Source organism: Lissotriton vulgaris, chromosome 7 (genome assembly GCF_964263255.1).
Source record: "Lissotriton vulgaris chromosome 7, aLisVul1.2, whole genome shotgun sequence".
Lineage (NCBI taxonomy): Eukaryota > Metazoa > Chordata > Amphibia > Caudata > Salamandridae > Lissotriton > Lissotriton vulgaris.
In genome coordinates, this window is record NC_141695.1 from 629,862,355 (window position 1) to 629,885,376 (window position 23,022).

The following is a 23,022-nucleotide window of genomic DNA, read 5'->3' on the forward strand; positions in this document are numbered from 1 at the left end:
CAATTCTCGGCCCTCTGTAATCCGAGTCATTGATCCGAGTAATTGAACCTACTTTCACCCCTCTACCCTGTTTGATACGACCAGAATATGGTCTTGCATACAATAGTCATTCATTAGCAACTCCCATTAACCTCCTCCAGGTCATCTCGTCCTTCGCTCCAGGAGACCATGTTGCTGGTGCAAGTAAGGCCTGTGGCTGAAGTCAGAGGCAGCTGGTCAAATAGCTCAGTAGGTTCAGTTCTCACTCAGATGAATTTAAGAACAGTTGTTCACAGGTCTGAATCTTCACGAGTGTTGACTGTCACAAGGACACGGTTAACAAACAACCAACAACCTAGGGCATTCTAGAAGTCTGGAGATGCATTTTTGGCTCACTCAAACTAAGCCAATTAAAGTAACATACTTGAAAAACCAGAAGAGTAAAGCAGGGTTCTGGAATCATCTGCCAGCCTTGCAGGAGAGTAGCTCTCAACCAATCCTGTTTAACCGTGTAAAAGGAGGCATACTGGGACTTGTAGTCCAATCGCAATATGCGACCCATTCAGTCACCATATAACTTTGGTCAACTGACAGCTATGGTTGCACCCCTGTCCCCCCGCAATTGCACGGCCAGCACCCCTGACAGGTGACAGCTACACGTCACACTCATCAAACTCGTAACGGCTCTGAGAGGCAGCGCGGGTCAGAATTAAAGCCGGAGTAGAGTAGGAGCTTCCAAGGAGGGGGCAGTGGAGGACCGTCGGCCTGAGACCGTGTGCATGGGGGGCTCCCCATCACAGCAGCACCAGGAGACAGTGGGAACTGGACGGGGAACCGAGGCGTCCAGGAGGGAGGAGCAGAGGCAGGCAGCAGGAGGTGATGTATCTCTAAAAATGTATAGACCGGGTGACTGGCGCCGGAAGACAGAGCCATTGAAGCTGTTATGGGACGGAGTCCAGTGAAGACAGATCCCAGTAAAACCTGCTCTACTCCGTGAGTGTAAAGCCAGCAGCTATTTGCTTACGTTACTAGATCCCGCTCACTGGCGGAAGTAAGAAGTGCAAAAACTAAACACTGTGCCAAGTGCATGTGTATTTTGCAGGTCTCAGGAGCCAATAGGAATTATCCCAGTGCTGCTTTCCCGACAAAGGGCATGAAGGCCGACTTCACATGCGCTGCTGTAGCGTGCGCATGGCTGCTCGTCCCTGAGCCAATACTACATTGGGGGTTAACTTCAGAGAAAAGGTTCCTCGACCTAGAATGTGCGAACAATGGTTTATCTAAGAATACCTGTCTGAAGTCAGGTTCTTGCTCTATGATCTCCCATCTTTTTCTCATGCATTTTTTAATGGCCGCTGCGGCTGTAGAGAATTTGAGTACAAAAACTTCTCTCTTACCTCTCACTCTCTCACTCTTCTCTAACATCGTGGATCTGGACATGGTTCTCACTCTGCTCTCGGCCTGTTCAAGTACTGTCTCTGGGTAACCCCTCTCCTTATAATCCTTTCGCATACTCTTGATGGTAACGAACCCTTGGTTCTCATCTGAACATATCCTTCTTGCCCTGATAAACTGCGACAAAGGTAAATGCCTCTTTAAAGACTGAGAATGAAAGCTATCAAAATGTAAGGCATTGTTCCTATCTGTAGGCTTCTTATACACGCTCGTCTCAAGTGTGTCTCCTTTTCTTTGGATAAGTATATCCAGATAGCTTATCTGTTCAGAATTGATAGTGTGTGTGAACTTGATAAAAGCATGACATTCGTTTAGCTCACATTCTAGGTTGAGGAACCTTAAAGAAATTCTGAAAGGTCGCAGACATGAAGAAAAAGATCTAGGTCAAAAGGGCATGATGAAGTGTCAGAACTGTGGACATTGTGGGAACGTGTTGGTTGGAAACTCATTTGCACATCCGCAAACTGGTAAAAGGATAACACTTAAACACACATCTGATTGTAATTATAGTGTTCTGATATATGCAATTAAATGTCCATGTGGACTTGTTTATGTTGGGCGCAGTTCAAGGAAGGTGAAGGTGCGGATGACCGAGCACAAAAGTATGATACGTACTATGAATATGAAATCTTGTTTGGCTGTACATTGGCAAGAACATGGTCATACAATACCTCAGCTGAGATTTACTGTATTAGAGAGATTGGTGGAGACACCACATGTTGATGTAACGAGACTATTGGCACAAAGAGAAACATACTGGATAAAGTCCCTTAGGACACTGATTCCCTATGGACTCAATGATAAGATAGAGATGATTTGTTTTTTGTAAATATAATGTAAATGTACTGAATTAAACACTTGATTTTTTCTGTACGGGTTCACAATCACATTTATGCATTGTCAGATTTCATGCTCATAAAACCTCACAAGCACTTATTTCATATTAGGGGATTTTTACAGGATTACTTATGAGAATAGCTTACACACATGGTAACGGTTTAAATTATTTATTTTTAGACAGCAGTCCAGTGTACCAATTAGAATTTGAGTGAACGTGAGAGAAGTTATGTCATGAGATCCAATATGAGTTTGTTTAGAACAAGCGTGTGTAAACACACGCCATCTTGGATAGAGGGAGTAGGTTTTTAGTCCGTTTTTTGTGTTTTTACCAATGGTGACGTCAGACGCCAAGGATAGGCACTCTGAGATTGTTTGGAATCACTGGGACAGCGTTTGGTAGACTTTTCGGACAAGTACACAACAAAATAGGTAAGAACTAGGCGTTTTAGTGAGGCAGAGAACCTTTTTTAAGTTCCATCAGTAGTATGGATTGTAAGCTTATTTGACATCATTATTATTGTATTTCAGAAAAGGGGAAGAGACAAAGTGGAAATAGCGTTGCACACATTAAATTTGGACGTTGCTTCAGAGACAAGTGAGTGATTATTAGGTGTCACGTTTACAGGATAAACCTACTAATAGACATGGCAACTTAGAGGTTTACGGACGACATTACTTTCTTTGCAGAAGTTCGTAAAAAAGTCAACAATCATTTTAGTACACCACGCTTACCCATTCGATTGTGGTCAGTGAAGGTAGGAGTGTGAATAAGTTAGAGGCATGATTTGTGACACCTGGGCACATACACAGTTTATTGGTGAATATTATTTTGGGCACTGACAGTGCATGGTATAGTTTTGTTCTTTGTTGTTTCTAGTTGTACACCTTTTGTTTTTTTCAGTCACTTGCGAACTTTTGTGAGCATGATAATTAGTAATACACTACACGTGAGAACCTAGCTGGTTATTCTCTGGTTTCTGCTAAAACATTATGGGGATTAAATGATCTATAATGAATTAATTTTATTAGAAAGTGCTAACAACTCACTAGCATTTTATGTATAGTGATAGATTTCTATGTTATTTGTAGAGCATTCCCCTGACGAAGGTGCATGACGAAATGCATTGGGATATGTCTTCATGTGTTGATATTTGGACAGTTGTTTGAAGATTCCAAACAAACGTAATTGATGACGAAAAAAGAAGAATAAAAGCCTTTTTGAAGAAGGAAAACAAAACAACTGATTTATGGCATTTCTGTTTTTGTTTCGCTTTTGATGTTATTACTTTACAATGATTGTGCAATGTGATGATCAACAGTCATTTGTTTAATCTTTGAAAAAAAATTATTGAAATATTTCTTGATACGAATTGGTTGGAAAGTACATATAAAATTGAGAGCATAGTTTGCATCACGCAATAGTGGGCCAGTGGACTGTGCACCCCATAACACAGGCTTCCGTGGATTATCCATTTATACTAACTTGACTGGGGCTAGTCAAGATATGGGCCTGCACCAGATGTAATTGTCAAATATTAGTTAAAAAGTGATTTAAAAGAGGAGTGCAAATTATTATCATTTTGAGATACAATATAGGGCCACCTGCCGTGATGAATCAGCACATTTGGCTATGGAGGCCTTTGTTTCTCCAACTGGGAGTTAGGACTAAGACACCTTGGGTATTCAACCCGGGACTGGACTAACGTTTCAGTAAGTGGATTCCAGCAAATTGCTCTGTCCAAGGTCCAGGACAGGAAGAGCGATTGGAGGAAACATTGGCTCATCTGGAGAGGAATTTAAGGGCAGCCTAAGAAAAGTGGGAAGGGGCACCTCAATAGTCACTTTGTGACCATGCCTTCTTAGTCCAACCCCAGGTTCCCCCGAACATTTCCTGCTTGAAGCAGCAATTCCCTGGTCGATGAGTTTCAGTCCTCACAGGGTCCAACCACCAGGAATGCTCTACTTACATTAGGAGTTGCTGGAGAGGTATCTCCAGGAGAAATAACCCTGTGGGCAACTACGAGTGATCTGGTGTTTCTGGACCAGAAATGACTGGGTCTATTTTTAACAGGTGAGGATCTTCACCCGATAACACCATTTATAGGGGGAGGAGCGGCAGGCAGAGGCGCAGCCACATAACATACCGGCTGCTCTTTCGACTCCAGCTGGGCCAGTATTTATTAGAAAGGTTACCTGGAATGAATATCCCCAAATTTTTCTGCTCCAGATTGAACAACACTTCTTTACAAAACACCTACTTAAAGGGAGTATTGAGCGTTTTTTTCCAATATGTGTGTGATTTCTAATTCAGGTTGCCTATAATTCAACAAAATATGATCTCACATTCAGGTCACCACTAACTCTAAACACACAATGCGCTCTCTTACTAATCAATTTTACATGAATCAGTCACTCATTCTTCCATCCATGTACTTTCATCTATCCATGCGATTACATATTTGTATATCCTCCCAAGCACACACAAACTTCCCAATTAATGAAGGATTAATTTCAAGTAGAATGTTGCCAGAACGTTTGCATTTGCCAATGCTTGTTTAAAGTTGTTTTGATGAAATGTGTTCTATCCCTGTGGTTCATGGGCTTAAACTCTTTCATGGCAAGGTAGATTTATGTAGCTATTGGTTGTATATCGATTCTGTCACAACTAACTACATAACTAAATGTCTCAATGCAGTTTGTATTGCAGTGCAATGTGGTCTTTACTTTGCTCTTGCAAACATTTTGCTTTTAGGGACAATCTTTTTATTTGTGAATTATGTTTGTATTTGCGCAATATTGGATCCCTACAATATTTAATTTTGCTAGCTCCCCTTACCCCATATCTAGAACTCGATTTGGGTCCTAGCTTCACGGGCCAAACACAACGCCCAGAATATATCAAAGAATCAATGAATTATATCAAGCATTATAATCCCTTGCTGCCTTCATCTTCAAGTAATACCTTAAATGAATGTCTGTGCATAAAACCTGTTGATAAACGGACCATTTATTCATAAAACTTCATGATTGGTGAAACAACTCATCTATCACAATTAGCACTCAGCGCCACCCCTCACTATTCATCCACCCACGAAATGCCACCCTTCACTACTCCTCAACCTAGACACAACACTTCTTGATGTTTTGATCTGACACCTCCAAGCTATCAATGTTCTTATATTTTTGTGCCTGTCGTTTGGATTTGTGTCACATAATGGCACTGCAGACATGGAAGGGAGTAAGCATAAGGGGAAAGGTGGATATACACAGTGCAGAGATCTACAAAGGCCCTTCACGTTGCACACGTTAATGCCCAAGTCCTTTGGCAGATCTGACTGCCATTAGCCATGAACAGAACACAGCGCCCTCCCCCACACGCATTTAATCAGTCTCCTTACCGAGGGTTTCTCGCCCATTCGATGCCTCCATCTTCCAGAGAACCAATAAGTCACTGCCCTGCTGGATGTGAACCCAGATGTCAATGCTATGCTCCGTTTCGACCACCTGTGGGCACTCCAGTTCCACCAGTGCAACAGGCATGGACACTAGAACCATCACCAGGCTTCTCAGTGTCTTTGTGCCCACTTCTGCATGGGTTGTAACACGGTATGTCCCGGGGAGTGCGTACTTGTGGCTGACTCGAGCCATGCTGGTGGTCAGCGGCCCACTTCCATCCCCGAAGTCCCAGTGGTAAACAGCTGCAGGTAGCATGGTCTCCACCATGAAGCTGATGAGTTGGTGTACGCTGGCGTGTCTTGGAGCTGAGGTAATGAGGGCAGCCTGTGGGAAGGAAAACATCAAGAACAAGGTTAGCACAGATGCTGCATGGATGACCCAGGCTGGAGCCAATCGCTATTCCCTGGGATATAGCAGGAAGGTAGTGCTGTCTGATGTAATATAGAACCGCCTGCCTCCCTAGCCTCACTTCCAGACTCACCCCTGTCTTTCTGAGGAGGAGGAGGTCTCTATCCCTTTGAACTCAGAGGTCTTCCTGACTTATACTGTAGGGAATGTCTTTTGCCGTCTCATGTGAGTTCTCCCTCCACAGGACACTGGATGGACCTCTCTCTATCCCTTTAAACCCAGAGCTCCACTGGATGGCTTGACTGGAGCTCCCTTTGTAAATTTCTTAATGTCCTTGGTATATCCTTTGCGGCTCTTATGATACTTTGGCATGGAAGTGATCTCGAGTGGGAGACGGAAACTGCTGGTTCTCTTCAAGGGCTTAGGTGAGGACAGGGACCCGATTGCCTTCTATCTAATGAAAAAGACACATCCTGCTTTTTTTTAAAGTCACTTCACCGAAGATCCATCACTGCTGCTAGTTGATAAAGCCAACAATTGGAAAGGGTTAATGGTCAGAAGGATTCATAGTAGCAAGAAGTCATAGGTGGGTCATGCTGTGCTTAGAAGGTTCATAGGAAATCAAGTCCAAGAAAATGCGAACATGATTACCACAGAGAAGATCTGCACAAAAGCAGACACACTTAAGGGCAGCCAATATAAAGACTGAACGAATTTGACTAATTTGCCTATTACTGTTTAACTTATTATTCAAATGGAGGGGGAGGAGTGTGACTACTGGAAAGGGAAATGGCAGCAACACAACAACAGCCTATTTGTCAGTCTGGACCAAATGTAGAGGTCTTCAAAATCCCAAATTCCATCATTATCTTAGTGATTGATGGGGCGGCTGAGAGATCAATCATTGGTTCACCTAAATAAGTTGACCTTTTCCATTGTCCCGTCAAACGTACTCGAATAGACCACCCCATGATAGAGATAAAACATATCAGTCACATTAAAGAGGCTTATATTGAACCCCTGGTAATTTTGGATCCTGTTTGCATCTCAATCAGAATAGTGAATGGACCCTAACCAGGAGAAGCGAAGAGCTTAGATACTAAACAAAGAACCACTTAGGGGCCAGGAATCCTTGCACGTTATTAGGGCAGCAGTACCTGTTTATTTGGAGGAGAAAGAGAACTCTGGTTCTTCCACACAAATTCTGTGGGGTGCCAATGAAGCTTCACTGCTAATTAGTCTAATAGTCATGAGGAATACATTTATTAATGAGAGACTTGTAGAGATGGAGAGTGAGAATGAGCATACAGAGTCCCAATACATACACACAAAAGGCAATGTCTTACTAGATACTTTAAATAAGAAAAAATATGAAGATAACCATATTTTTAGCTTTAGGGTGGGACCACAGATTAACAAGCAACATGTACTAAAAATATTGGACAACAATGAAGCAGGTAAAATTCTTGCTGCATACTATAAAATAAGTTTTACCATTAAAGACGATAATGGTATAACACATACGAAATTACAAGCAATTGCAGAGGTTTTTTTTGTTTGCATCGCTCAGAGTTATTTGTTTCAAACTCAGGGATTTCACAGGACATATGTGACAAATTTCTCAAGGAAATTAGACTCCTTGGTATATCAGACATAAACAAACAAATGCTGTATAGTTCAATAGAGGAATCTGAAATTATGTAGGTAATACAAATGTGAAGTGCTGTAATGCCCTTGTTCCTGATGGATGCCTGGTCTCTTTCTATTGAGAGCATTGGGATCAGATTTGGGGTCCTCGCCTCAGTTTATGTCAACTCTTTGCAAAGTCTGCTCAGGCTCAAGGATTGACATCGGAGGACATAATAGTCAGTGTACCCAATGATGGTAAGGATACACAATTACCTAATAAAACTGCAGGTCAAAAACTACAGGGCAACCTCCTTCTTTATTTTGAACTGCAAGACTTATGTCAAGGTACTGACATATACATTGGAAAACATCCCTCCTAAATATATACACCCAGCATGAACACATTTCCTCTGAAACTGGCACTCCAGTAATAATACAACGATTTTCTCGAATGTAATTGAAAGAGCTAGATTGCTCTATTCCCAGACGCCTTTATTGTGTTTGTTGGCTGCAGAGAAGGCAATCGAAAAAGTATTTTGGCTGTTTCTACATTTTGGTCTGTGTAAATTTAATTATGGAGATGGCTTGATCGAAATGGCAATGGCTTTGTAAGATTCTCCTGTGGTAAGAGTCAAATCTGTTAGCGCGTTATCACAATATTTCCTTCTTCTTCAGGGAAGTAGACAAATACATCACACAATTTCTCTCTTAGTCAAGGAATGAGAAAAAGACGCCCTCACAACCCATTACTCTTTCTACTTGAACCCTTACTAGAGTCTATTAGATCCAAAGGAGACATTGCTAGGATACAATTCAAATCTGATACATGTAATGCGGTAGCATATGCTGATGACATTTTATAATGTATTGAAGATCTGGGTTTCACAGACTTTGATGTAAAGGCCAAAGCACAAACAAATGCATTAGTTCAGCTAAAGGACACAGCTAGGCAGTGAAAAACACAGGGCCCCACAATTCAATGGATGGAAAGGGGAAGTGGATTGAGGAAGTGATACATTACTGTCTGGTAGGGGCTCCAATGAGGCCTTTTTAAAGAGAGGTGAAACTATGCTTTTTTTAATCAATAAAGGGGTCATATTCTGTCTATGAAATGGATTAAAAGATGCCACAGTGGGGAGATAACTGCTGGGCCATTGTTATTAGATAGTTGACAGCCCAGCAGACCAGGAATCCAGATTGATTGTTAAGAACAGAAAATAGCAGATTGTTTTATGAGAGAGAGTCAACTGGATGAATACCAGGAAACAGGGTAAAATCAGAAGCAGGAGCAGAGAAACATGACTGAGAGGCAAGGACATGATTACAAATATTCTCCCCTTCAGAAATAAAGAAAATAGAGCTTCTTTAAAAAGATAAAGCAAACCCACCTTTATATGTGAAGCAGAAGCACACACAAACTCCTTTATGATGTAAAATAGTTTTTTGAGAGGTTATGAAATTTGAGAATACACAAATTCTTATAACATGTATTTTCTAGTCTCACAAATCTGATTTTCTACTCATATAACTGGGTCTCGCAAGTTTATTCTCAACTCTGTAGTTTCTGTGTGAGGTCTGAGAAAGTCAAAACAGACAGTAATGCTGTGGCTGCTTAGGAACAATAGCTTCCATTGCAAGTGAGATTCAGGTGGGGGTTACACCATTGCAGGTTGTAGGAACTGAAACATTGGACACTTTCTTAATGAAAGAAATTACACTCTCAACTGGTCTAGGTGTAGCAATCAAAACAGAATTGGAAGGGCAACACGACCAGACACCAAAAGGGAATAAATGGGCAAGAGAAATGAGATCCTGAGAAGCCAAAGAAAGTTACATACAAGACCCTGCGTTTTTACATTGACTAGAAGGGTAATCCTCTGTAGAAAGGGACACTAATTTAAAATCATCCCATTTTTAAGGAAGTCAAAAACCAAACGAAATCTACAGGTAGAATCATAAATGGATTCTCGTCCGCATGCAGTATTTCCTACCAGAATTGGAGGACTTTCGATTACCACCCACCTCCAAAGCCAACCCCTTTGGAACTGCTTAAAGTTTAGTCAGTCTGCTACACTGGAAAACAAAATCTGAAGATGATGCAGGGTCGCCCATAATTTTGGGTCTGATTGACGTCAAATATTTGTCTTATTACAGGCATGTCTTTACACAAAGGAGGCAAAAAAGAATGTTTAGCAAACTTATTTATTTTCAGCTTGAGACACTAGAAGACATGGGAATGTAAATCATGTGAATCTATTACAGAATAATCCTGCATAATGATGATTCTCTAGTGACATTGTAGGGGTTAGTGGGTGGACAGTAATATGACCACCACATTCCAGATGATATGCCCTCTGGCTTGAGCTATGTTGATTCTACAAGACAAGGCTGGTTTGGAGGACTGAGACAAGATCTTAATTCCTACCTGATCTGAGGAAGGAGAGAAACTCAGTGTAAATTAGCCTTTAGATATAATCGTTTCCTGACTATGGCTCTCTCACACACAAACATTTTTTGTCTCTGAATTCCCATTGCAAATAAATACAAGCCTGGGGCTGATGGGCTAATGCTGACAAGAGTTCACATCAAGGTAACCAGAAGAGCAAACCAATTTAACAGATCTCAGAAGAAAATGAAATGAAGATGAATGAGCTAGTTGATCCTCGATATTCCTTCTAGATGTCCTGGAGTGTGGAGGACTCTACTGATCTTTAAAGCTGCAGGCGGAATGACTTGCAGCCGATTACTCCGACTACTTTTCCAGTTCCAATCCAATGTACTATTAAGATCAGGACACATGGTAAATATTTTACAGACACTGATACATGAGTGAGTGGGTATACTTCTTTAGTATTTAATAAAAAGGAGTATTACCCTGCAATCACTACTATGTGAAAATTGTAAGTATAGAGAATCAAGGGTAAGAGAGCACTCCAAAATCCCTGAGGGTGAGTGTGTGTATGAAATTTATTTGCTGGAGCATCTCCAGATGGGGGTGTCTGCAACACAAAAATAATGAACATTCCTGAGCTGCTTTGACCCAAGTGGAGGACTGTCACTATGACATGTATCATCTGGACTAACACTTCGCAGATTCTTAACCTGAATCAGTCTTATATTCTCAGAGCAGTTACAAACTGAGGCAATGGCTTCCTGACTTGGCAGTGATTAGGCCACCTACCTCTCTACGAAACATTCACTCTTTCTGTTTTGATCCCGTCTCCTAGCTCCACTGAAGGAGCACCTGACCTGACATGCCTTGTTGGACCTGGTCGTACCTTGACAGGATACACAGCATGAATGACTGTCCGGTTGCACACGCTGCTCTGCATGGTGTTGGAACAAACAGCTCTGCAGACTTCCTCAGTGGCCGTCATGTGTACCGCCCGAGCTCCGTCGGTCCCCAGAGAGCCACACAGACAGTGGCCCTCTTCATCAAGGCCATAGTGTGAATGGTCTTCTTGGAAGCACAGTGCATGGCAGGAGTCCTTGGTGTGCCGCTTTAGATTCAGCATAGAGAAGTATAGCACGGTGTCCCCGCTGCCACTGGGCTGAGTGGCACAGGAGATGTAAGAGTCCGCTGAAAGGCAAGAAGAGTAGTGTTAGCACTTGCCCAAGACTCAGAATAACTGATAAGAAAATATCCTAATGTCTTGTCAGGTCTGCACTTCTGAAAAGCAGGTTGGTTTGGGACAGTCAGTCACATGGGTATCTGGAAAAAGTATCAAGTGGTAAATGTCGGGAGACAGAAATATCGGGGAGAAAATATTGTGATACAAAAATATCGTGATGCAGAAATATTGTGGTCAAGAATATTTTTTTCTTCAGGTAAGTAATATGTTAAGGATATCGTTGTTTTAATTATCGTTTTCAATGATATAGTTGCAAAAAATAGATTCTTTTAAAATAATTTTAATGTGTTTTAGTTCATGTATCAATTTTATATGTTACTATTGTTTGCATAATTGTTTTTAGTTTTTTTTTAATATAGTTTGTATTTAAATTGGTTTAGAATTTTTTAATTGCTAATAGTAATTTATAGTGTAGCGGGTTGTTGGGTTTTGTAGGTGATACAGTGGGAAGCCAATTAACCTCTTCCAGGCTCATGACGAGCTGGGCTCGTCATGGCGTAGCCTCCTCGCACGCTGATGCCGAGCCCAGCTCGTCATGAAACATGGGATTTTGTAAATCTGAGCACAGGAGGAGAATTCTCTGAGCGCGGATGTGGTTAAGTAATATCTTTTTTTCTAATTAATTGTTTTAAGTAGGTATGTGATTGATATAAAAATTATGTATATTATGTAATATTGATTTCTTTTACTAATGTTTCAGGAGCAGGTTGCTTCGTTTGTAGAGGTATCGTGTGGGAAATGAATTAGGTAATAAATAATTAACAATTAATATTTAAACATATTTATTTTTCAGAAAGACACACATTCACTGGATGATGTCATCAGTGATGTCATCAGTGATGTCATTTTAGATGTCATGAGTGATGTCATGAGTGATGTCACTGACCATGTCATGAGTGATGTAATATTTGACGTCATCAGCAGTGCATTGTGGGCGCGCGAGTTATAGTTAGCTGAACTAACTATAACGGGGGAATTTCAATAGTTTTGTATGAGTGAAATGTCCAGCTAACTATAACATGTGTGAAACCTATAGTTTTTTAGCGAATTTCTAAGGTTTTTTAAATGCTAATTCCTAACTATAACGTGTGTGAAACCTATGGTTTTTTCAGTGAATTTCTAAGGTTTTTTCAATACTAATTCCTAACTATAACGTGGCTGAAACCTATGTTTTTTTCAGTGAATTTCAAAGGTTTTGTAAATGATAATTTTTAAATGTATTAATTGTTATATTTTTTATACTGTTTTACTACATTTTTTTAAAATTATTTATTTTTAGATATTTTATTTTTTAAATTACATTACATATTTTTTATATAAATTGAAACAAAAATGTTTTTAAAAATATTGAAATTGTAATACTTTTTTTAAATTTAATATTTTTTTAATTAATATATATTTTATATATCAGGCAATTATATCATATGGAAGGAAATTCAAGTTACTGGTAAGTACAGGTAAATTTACTTTTCAGGAATAGTAGTGAGCTAGATTGGGGAATTAATTCCTCTTCAATCCTGAGGTCCCCTGAGAGCCAACTAGCCCACCAGGTACGTCCAGTATGCGCCAGGCAGCTATGTTGCAGAGAGGTGTTCAAAGTGAACGCCCCTTTTTTACAACACTCTGCAACACAGCTCTGGAGATACCTGTTGGACTAGTTGCCCCCTAGGTACCCTCTGGATTGAACAGGAATTAATTCCCCAACTTAAAACGCGCCTCAGGGCATGTTTGCACTCACATCACCTCAAGCCCTGCCCCCTACCTTCACCAATGTGCAAACGCGCCCTGTAGAGTGTTCTAAGTTGGGGGATTGAGTCCCCTTGCATACTGGGGGTCCCTGGAGGCCAACTAGCCCACCTGGAACCTCCAGAATGCAACAGAAGGCTGCGTTGCAGAGAGATCTAATGAGGCCACGCCCCTTTTTACACCTCTCTGCAAAGCAGCTCTCAGGCGTGTTTGCAGAGGGGGAACTAATTCCCCTTGCATACTGGGGGTCCCTGGGGTCAACTAGCCCACCAGGAATCTCCAGTATGCGCCAGGGGGCTGCATTGCAGAGAGGTGTAATCGGGCCATGCCCCTTTTTACACCTCTCTGCAACGCAGCCCGTGGGCGCGTTTGCAGAGGGGGAACTAATTCCCCTTGCATACTGGGGGTCTGTGGGGGCCAACTAGCCCACCTGGAGCCTCCAGTATGCGCCAGGGGGCTGCATTGCAGAGAGGTGTAATGAGGCATGGCCCCTTTTTACACTTCTCTGCAACATAGCCCGCGGGCACGTTTGCAGAGGGGGAACTAATTCCCCTTGCATACTGGGGGTCCCTGGGGGACAACTAGCCCACCAGGAACCTCAAGTATGCGCCATGGTGCTGCGTTGCTTTACCCCGGGGGTGGCGGTCCCTGGGGCAGTGTGGGGGGGATTGGGCCCGCCCCACACTTCTTTTTCACTATGCCCCCGGGATTTGGTCCCCCCGGGGGGTAATTTGAAAAAAAGCAGACCGGGTTATAAAAAAGAAAAAATTGGGGCCTTGGGGTCCTTGTGGGACCACCTGAGCAGGCCTAGGGGGCCAGGATGTTTCTACCCTGCCCCCTTTTTGCGTTCTACACATTTGTTTTTCTGCTTTTTTATGCCTCGGTCTACTGAGCACAAGATGGCTGCCAACACTTCCTGGTTTGGAGTGTTCACAGCCAATCAGCATGCAGCTTGTGCTCGGAAAGGTACGCTTACGTACGCGGACGTCCGCGTACAGGTCCGCTTACGTACGCGTACCCCGCGATTTTTCAGAAAAAAAATAAATATTGGGGGCCTTGAGGGTCCTTGTGGAACTCCCTGAGCAGGCCTAGGGGGTCAGGGTGTTTCTACCCTGCCCCCTTTCGTGTTTTGTGCACTTGTTTCACTCCTTTCTTGTGCCTCAGTGTACCGAGGCACAAGATGGCTGCCAACACTTTCTGGTTTGGAGTGTTGAGAGGCAGTTGCCAGCCAATTAGCATGTAGCTCGTGCTTGGGAAGGTCCGCGGACGTACGCGGACCTGTATGCGGACAGTATGCGTACGGTACGTGCCTATAGATATACTTATGATTTTACTTATGATTTTCTCAGGAACTACTGAATGGATTTACACCATTTAACAAAAAGCGTGATCTGCGAACCGAACTCTACCTTTTTGCCAAATTTGGTGTAATTCTGTTCAGCCATTCGGGCTGTAGCCCTGGCTAAAGGTCCTATGAAAAATTGCATGGGGAAAACACGTTTTGGGACCCCCCCTTTTTTCTCGGCCCCTGCTTCACGAATTACCCCCAAACTTTCAAGGAAGGAGCGGAGCGGAGCAGGCCATTTTCTAGGGAAAATTCGCGAAGATTCGTCCACCGGCGCCAAAGTTATTCCAAATAGAATGTTGCGGATTTCCTATGGAAACTAGGTCCTAACTATAACTACCTACTGGCGACCGCCAGTAGGTGATTATATATATATATATATATTTAAGCTCCGTTGGGAGTTGTCCAAAGAATGAGCATCACTCGAGAGTCAGTGCTTTACCCCATCAGCTTTTATTAGTATGGGCGTGCAGAGATAATTAACAGCATTTGACTTTTCGCCGACGCGTTTCGTTTAATCACTTCCTCATGGGCTTAACAGTCAATAAGGTGCTTGATGGGATTTGTGCTTCCCTGGGTTTGGCAATATCGTTTCTCAGATGGACAGTTCGCTATTCATACACGTAGCCTTCGGGAATCACACAATCCATTTCACTCCTGTATGGCAGCACCATCATTCCATGCAAATAAGGCTCCACATGAGCCCCTCCGGGCGCGCACATCCTCAATCTGTGCTTTCTCCCCACACAAACAAGTTTTCTATCACCAGAAGCTCCGTGGCCCCCACCGAAGGGGTGGTGCATGCTCAGCGGCAGGACGGCTGCTTCATATCAAAGCTCCGCTGAGGGTTGTCCAAAGAATGAGCATCACTCGAGAGTCAGTGCTTTACCCCATCAGCTTTTATTAGTATGGGCGTGCGCGTGCAGAGATAACTAACAGCATTTGACTTTTCGTCGACGCGTTTCGTTTAATCACTTCGTCATGAGCTTAACAGTCAATAAGGTGCTTGATGGGATTTGTGGTTACCTGGGTTTGGCAATATCGTTTCTCAGATGGACAGTTCGTTATTAATACACGTAGCCTTCGGGAATCACACAATCCATTTCACTCCTGTATGGCAGCACCATCATTCCATGCAAATAAGGCACTACATGAGCCCCTCTGGGCGCGTACGTCCTCAATCTGTGCTTTCTCCCCACATAAACGAGTTTTCTGTCACCAGAAGCTCCGTGGCCTCCACCGAAGGGGTGGTGCATGCTCAGCAGCATGCTCAGCGGCAGGACGGATATATATATATTTATATCTTTTTTTTTTTTTGCAGAGTTTTATATAGCGCAAACTTGATCCGAACCGAATCGGGTATCAGAGAGCTTTACATAGCACCAGTTACGTTACATGAGGACACACATTCATTTTTGTTGGGCACGGGGAGATTAAGTGATTTGCCCAGAATCACAGGATGTTTGGCGTCATTACCGAGACTTGAACCCAGATCCTCAGGTCCGAGGTCGAGAAAAACAATCTATATAATGTAAAATATATATGTAAAATATTTTTTTTTAATAATTGTGTATTAGTATAAATATATAATATATGTATAAACATACTCACATATATATATATGTATATGTGTTTATATGTAAATATTATATTAAATATTCGTGAGATTTGTTTAATTAACTTTATATTAATGGTATATATTAAAATATTTAAGAGTTACTACCTTCGTCATAGACGGCTTACAGAGAGACTTTCTGTGGGGCGGGAAACCCCGGCTAGCGTGGAAGAGGTGTGGCGCGGCAGCCAGGGTGCCTGACTCCGGACCACAGGGTTCACGGTTCGATCGCCGGAGGCAGGTCAGCCCAGCACCATGTGACTGGGCAATAGCTCACTTAATTTTCCTGTTGGCCACCAGCACCGGGAAACCACTTCGGAGGTAGCTGTGCGCTTTACAAATTCAAGGTTATTATTATTATAATAAGCTCACCCTCAACTGGTATGACTGTGAAATCAGCCTTCCGGACCTCAAGAGATATTATTGGGCAGTGCACCTCGCAGCGATTAATCACTCCACTTATTGCCAGATAGATGACCCGGGTTACGCCATGGACCGGTGGCTCCTTCCAGGTGGAAATTATAACAGAGCCCTGAATTTTAAGCCAAAGTGGTTCTCCCTCACTGGTCCGATCAACCACTCTGTCCAGGTCTGGCACGCAGCAACCAAAAGCCTTGGGTGGGACCGAGGATTGACACTAGCAAGACCACTCTGGGATACTAAGAGATTAAGTGACCTTTGACGGTCGAAGGGCTTTGATAAATGGGACCTTATTGGGATCTCGACCATTGGGAATCTATGTGTAAAGAGTGACATAGAAACATTTGCTTCCCTGCAACAAACATATGAACTTGCCAACACAGAATACTTCCGCTACCTTCAAATCTGACATGTGATGCAGTCCCCCCAGAATCCACACCCCTCGAGGACAGACTGCTTGATGGATATCTACCAGAGAAAGCAATCTCCCTCACATATAAAAAGTTGATAAACAACACGGCAGACCTCCTCCAGGGTACCAGGGTGAAGTGGGAAAGAGACGGCCTCGAAAAAGACTGAACTGAATTAGAAGTTTAAACTGTCAGGGTAAGCGAGTTGCAAACCAGAAGAATCAGCGCAGGTAACTCCTCATAGGGAGGACAAAAAATATTTCTTTAAATGACAACTTCCTAATTACCACCTGTCTAGCCTGGGTGTATACTCCCACTATGTTGAATGTGTTGCATCGCATATCAACAGGGCCACCACATCCAACTAACCACTAGATTTCGAGGTCAGTATAGCAGTAGTAAGAATAGTAATGATATACTTATGTTCTTATTTAGAGGATGGTGATGTCAAAATATTAAGGATAGTAATATTGACCCATACATATATCAACCCCAAAATATTGCTTCCACCACATCATCAAGCTAAGCATAAATAAGGTTCCCACATTTACTAATTTGAAGTCACATCTACTTACCTTGATGATATACTGCATTGTGGACCAATATATGTGCAATTTGATATTAAAAACTTGATATTTTTGTATCAAACATGCAATGTACATTTTTATTGTAGGTTGATATTATCAACCTCGACACTGTCACATACAACTAGCCTGAAAAAGAAGTTTAAGACGGTTGTGGCTCAAGAACCTCATGGTCCATGGCTGAGGACAGCTGCTCAGCTTCAGTATACCATCCTCTTGAATCTTTAAAAGGGGCGCCAGATTGATAACAAGCCTCTAAAGAGCAACTTTAGGATAAACCTTTGTAGCTCTCTGAAGGATAGACAGTCTGATTAGAATGCCTGTTTAGTGAGACACTTAGGTAAGAAGAAAATGGCTGAGGGCAGCTGATCAGAAAGAAGGACCAATGAGCTTTGCATCTTCCCCATGAAGCATCTTCTTACCACAGAGAAGAGAGCTGAAGCTTGCATGGAGCAGGTCGCTGCTGCTGTCCCCACTCCTCGAGGCTGCTGCCTGGGTGCACCTCAGAGGCTCATGGTCCCGGATTACACGTGTATTCTCTCGCATCCATCTGGCCAGCCATCTCAGGGAGCAATCACACACTAGACTGTTGTTGCCCAGTTTCCTGGTTGTGGGGGAACAGATCAACAGCAAAAAGAAAATCAATGAGATGTTTGGGGATCTCGCAAAGCTCGGTGATATAGGGGTTGGGGAGGGAAGAGCAGGGATGAAGTTACAGCAACATTTTGATGTGTTTCAAGCTATCAGACGGACTTAACCTTAAGGTACCTTAACTTCTCTCACTACTTTCCCTTTATGAACAATTACATTATTGGCTCGCGATCATGCCAGGGCTGGTGCTATATTGATGTATTGATAAAATTGCCTTTTAACTCCATGTATACTCTGCAGAGATCACTTTGTTAGCAATTCAACTCTTCCAATCCTCCACCCAGAGCTTGTCTACCTACATGGAAAGCACAGAAAAGCCCCAGAAAGCTTCAGGGGCAGGAAGGAGCTTTTCAGAGCTATCCCTGGCCAACTCTGCCCTTTAAGAACGAAAACAGGGAGGAGAACATACGTTTCTTCTTGGCACATGCTTTATTTGATGCTCAATACGCGTGTTGTTGCTCTAGGCAGCTACACGACCTTCTGCTGCAGAGAAATATAGGGGCATATTTATGTTAACTGGCGCATCCCGAGGGATGCGCCAGTTAACATGCGCCACAGTGCGCCACAGCTACGCCACCCATGGTGCGCCGCATTTATGATGCGGCGCACCATGGGGCAAAAACGGCACAGATGCGTGACGCATCTGTGCCGGAAATGTGGCGCATTGCTGGAGTTGCGTCGCAAGCGCGACGCAGCTCCAGCAATGCTCTGGGGGGCCTATTCTTTCAATGCTGCCTCAAGCCTTACGCCTGCTTCAAGCAAACGCAGGGTTTTGACGCAGCATTGCCCTGAAAGTGACTGAGTGAAATCTCATAGATTTCACTCAGCCACTTTCAAGAGGCGTTCCTGCGCAGGAACGCCCCCCCCCTGCGCAGGAACGCCTCCTCATGGCGCAGTGCTGTACAACGTGACGCCATCTCATAGATGCGTCACGTTGTAAATAGGGCGCAGGGATGCGCCACGTTTCCGCTCCGTTGCGTCACGCAACGGCGGCGTAAACGCGGCGCAAGCCCTCCATAAATCTGCCCCTAAAGTTCCTGGATATTGTGCCAGACTCTGAAGTAATGAAACACGTGATTGTTTTACTTCAAAACGGGCAGTACATGATATACCTTTATAGACACCAGTCCAGACCAACGCCCCTGGATGCATGTAGTGCTGCCAATATTTCATGCAGCAAGCTTCGAAGGTACAGAGATCTCAGTACGCTTGGCCTTCTTTCAATTACTATCACCCTTAATGCAGAATGATATTCCCAAGGAGAAAAATGTGGACTCGTTTAAAATTTGATGCCAAGTGGAAATACAAAAGCAAATGATTTTTTAACAAGGTTTTACACTTTGCTGCTAATGCAAATGGTATTCTATAATAAATATGGGGCCGGTTTACAAAAAGATGGACAGTAATGTTCACCACAGCCTGGATGTGCTCTTCCTAGTTCTGCCTCCGACATTCCCAGCAGTATGGCCGGAAAGCAGTGCCAAGCATAGGTTTCCGAGGGTAATCCTTGGAAGGGCAGGTACATTTTCTCTCTGGATCCTATTCTCGCTATGCAGAGTTCTCCATAACAATATGTCCACAGAGGGACAATAGGATCTCCAGTGCAAATGCACACTTTTTTTTATTTCCTCATATAAAATATTTTTTAACACAGACAAATGCCTTCTTTACATGTTCAACAAATCTTGGATTGGCTGTTCCCCATCCCACTCTGGAACGGGAGTTATGCCGACCCTTGGCTGGAGTAACTTTACAACCATTTCTTGGATGGAAAGGAAGAGGCAAACTTCAAAGTCAAACCATGCTTTGAAACACCCACTTCCCACTGTTTGAGTAGCATTTCCTGCTGTGGAGCGCGCCACACTCCTGGGGGAGATATCTGCCCCGCTAAAGAGGATTACGCCTGTAAAAACTAAGTGGGTTTACAATCAAATTTACCTTGGTGAATAAGCTCCCAAATATCTTAAATATCATCCTACATAAATATCAAAGCCAGAATATCGACTACCACAATATTGTGAAGGTAAGTCTATGTAGGTAAGTAGATATGTGCTATTCATAATTCCACATATGTGTACCCTGATGATACATATCTTCATGGCATGTATTCTGTGCTTGTTATTTTTGCAAGACACCATTTTTGCACTCAATATTCTGACATAAACCCATGAAATTCGCCCCCAAAAGAAGTCTCCTCAATTCTTGCACTTGATTTTAACCACAGCTCTAAACTGCTGTGAAGATATTGGAAAATGGGTACAAGAGCGAGTCCAAACATCTTTTATGCTGGTTCTATCCCATTACAAGTGTGACAAACCAAGGCCTTTATTTGGATTTTGGTGGAGATAGCTCCATCATCAGAAACTCTTCATCTAGTGGTCCATCCACAACATGGCCACCAGGTCTCAGTGGTGGGTCTTTGGCACCACTGATTTTCTAACCACAGGTAGGGGGAATCAGGACAGGGAAACAAACAATGGCCCAGATATGCAGGGATAAAATTCCCTCCCTGCGTGTCATGGCCATAGTTATATTCCTTTTCTCAAACAAATCCTTGCTTTAGAAAGAAATTAAGTGGGTTGCAAAAAAGACATTCATTGTTGCCAAAAGGGCATCCGCCACACTGGCAAATGCTCTTCTTGCTAAGAGATTCCCACAGACGAGGATCTCTAAATATGGTAAGCCACATTGTATGCCAGGATCTCCAGGACGCTCTAATTAGAGTGGCAAAGGCTGACTCCTGGCCAGTACAAACACTAACTTCACCTCATTTAGCGTGAAACACGAGGTCCCAGGTGTACTAAGTACAGCCAATCAAATGGATGAAGTAGCTGGAACTGACAGCACAGATGTAGAGCCAATTTGTAAATCAGCATCTACCCGGAAATGTTACTTATTGTGGGGAGAGTTTAGAGGTTCTTCCTCAACTCGTGGTCCAAGGGCAGGAATTCTGGTAGAATGAAATGGAGATCAACCAACCATCAACACTGTCTTATCACATCCGGTAAACATTTTCTTCCACCTGCCCATCATTAAACAAGGAATCTTTCAATCCAATGGCATGATGAGATTGATAAAACATAATGTACAAAGAATAAGAAAGAGACAGAAGGGAGTAAAATTGGAGCAAAAGAATGGAAACGAAGGAAGATGGGTAACTGAGGAGAGTGGAGGAGACAGAAAAGGGAACAGAAGAGGCTGAAGGGGATGAGAGGTGAATCTGAGAAGGGGCTACAAGAGATAGAGTGATACAAATAGGAACTTGGAATTAGGACCAGAGGCAAAAGCGTAACAGTGAAGGACGGTAGACTTCTGGACGTACAATGACTGCAGCTGCCGCAGTGGGTGAAAAGTGTCCTCCTCAATGACGTGAATTTTGTTAAAGCTCAGGTCCCTGAAAAAAAAAGAAAAAGAAACATAATGGTTGATCTGTAGTCCTGAGAGTAGGAGAGGATTAAACGGGTATGGTTAGTGCAGGAACACAGACTGTAAAACAGTACAATTGCAATATTTACAAAAAACAGGTAGGGTCCATTCCTTAGAAAGCTAAATTTGGGCTGTTACTCACAACTCCAGTAGGTCTGGGAAATCAGCAAAATCCCTTGCTCGCACCTCTTTCAGCTGGTTATGTGAGAGATCTCTGTGGGCAAAGAAGCAAAATAGGGCATTGGTAAAGTCAAGTGCACTGCATTCTGCTTCACTACCAGAGCATAGCCCTCTCTTCAATGGAGTCTGCTCCCACCTTCCCCGCAGCCCAAGTATCTACTTAAGACGGCTCTAGCAGTTGTTTAGGGAAAATGGAGGTAGAGAAAGAAGTGTCCATCTGGCTGAGTCAATACATCAAAGCAAGTCTTCATCTTGAACGGGGGCCATCATTGAAGGTTTGCACAACATAAATCCAGAAAACATTCTGGAAACATGTGGGCGCCCAATAGTAGTCCTGTTAGCTCCCTAAGCCACGGGAAGCTGGCATGTAATGTGGTGATGGTGAACCTCACCAGGTAGCCACTTATGAACACAACTATTAGCTACCTCCACATCATCCGGCAGTTGGGGCGTGTGGGAACACAGAGCCTCAGCGAGAAGATTGATATTTAACTTATGCCTAGGGCGTTTTAGCAGAGGCTCAGGGGGTGTGCAAGGAGATGAATTCTCATAGAAAAGTGCTATCGAAATGAGAAAGTTGTCGGTCCAGGCCATGAGAAGGGGGGGCAGGGCTCTGAGAGACGATATATTAGAAAATACTGGATCTAGGAGGTGCCCCGCTCGATGAGTGGAGCTAGGTACCAATTGTAATAGTTGACATGCAGCGAGATCTGCAAAAGAATCGGCAGTCTCACCGTTTAGATGGACCCCAAGATGTAGATTGAGATCCCCTATGATACTAAAGTTCGCGGATTTCGTAGCCAGTATGGAAATAAATGTAATAAAATACCTGTCTACAACCTTTAAAACAGTGCAATGACAATCCACCCTCAAGAGCTACTGACTTTAATGGGAATTTTTCACAATAAATTGGTCAGGCTTACTGCCTTTGTCATACCTTTTCATAATAAATACATCAATCCAATGGCAATGTTTAGGAGGCAACTGCATCTTTCAGCTACTGAAAATGAAGAGGGACCTTTGGCAAAGATCATAGGGTAAAGCAGTTGATCATCATTGCTTTCAGCTACTTGTAGGTGTCATAAGTAAATCCAAAGGTTGAGCAGCTGTAAAAAATTTACTTCAAATAGGTATTTCGTATTTGGAAGGGATAAGAGAAGGAGAGAATGTATGTATATCATTGTGTAAACTAGGATTCAAGATTTACAAAATACATTTAATTTTCATCCACGGATGAATAGGGGAAAAAAGCAGAGAGTGCAGAGTAAACTTCACATTAAGAGAAGAATTAAGACCAATTTCAGTA

The 23,022-nt window shown here is 42.9% G+C and overlaps 1 protein-coding gene across 1 annotated transcript in view; it reads right to left on the minus strand.

Annotated features, from left to right (window-relative positions):
* LOC147702167 (polycystin-1-like) overlaps positions 1-23,022 on the minus strand; it is a 599,895-nt gene that overhangs the window by 423,275 nt on the left and 153,598 nt on the right. The window contains exons 2-6 of the mRNA XM_086930810.1: positions 21,679-21,750; positions 21,433-21,504; positions 17,882-18,063; positions 10,986-11,287; positions 5,673-6,054 (exon numbers count right to left, since the gene is read on the minus strand). Coding sequence (XP_086786936.1) covers positions 5,673-6,054; positions 10,986-11,287; positions 17,882-18,063; positions 21,433-21,504; positions 21,679-21,750 — 1,010 coding nt within the window. The remainder of the gene's footprint in view (positions 1-5,672; positions 6,055-10,985; positions 11,288-17,881; positions 18,064-21,432; positions 21,505-21,678; positions 21,751-23,022) is intronic.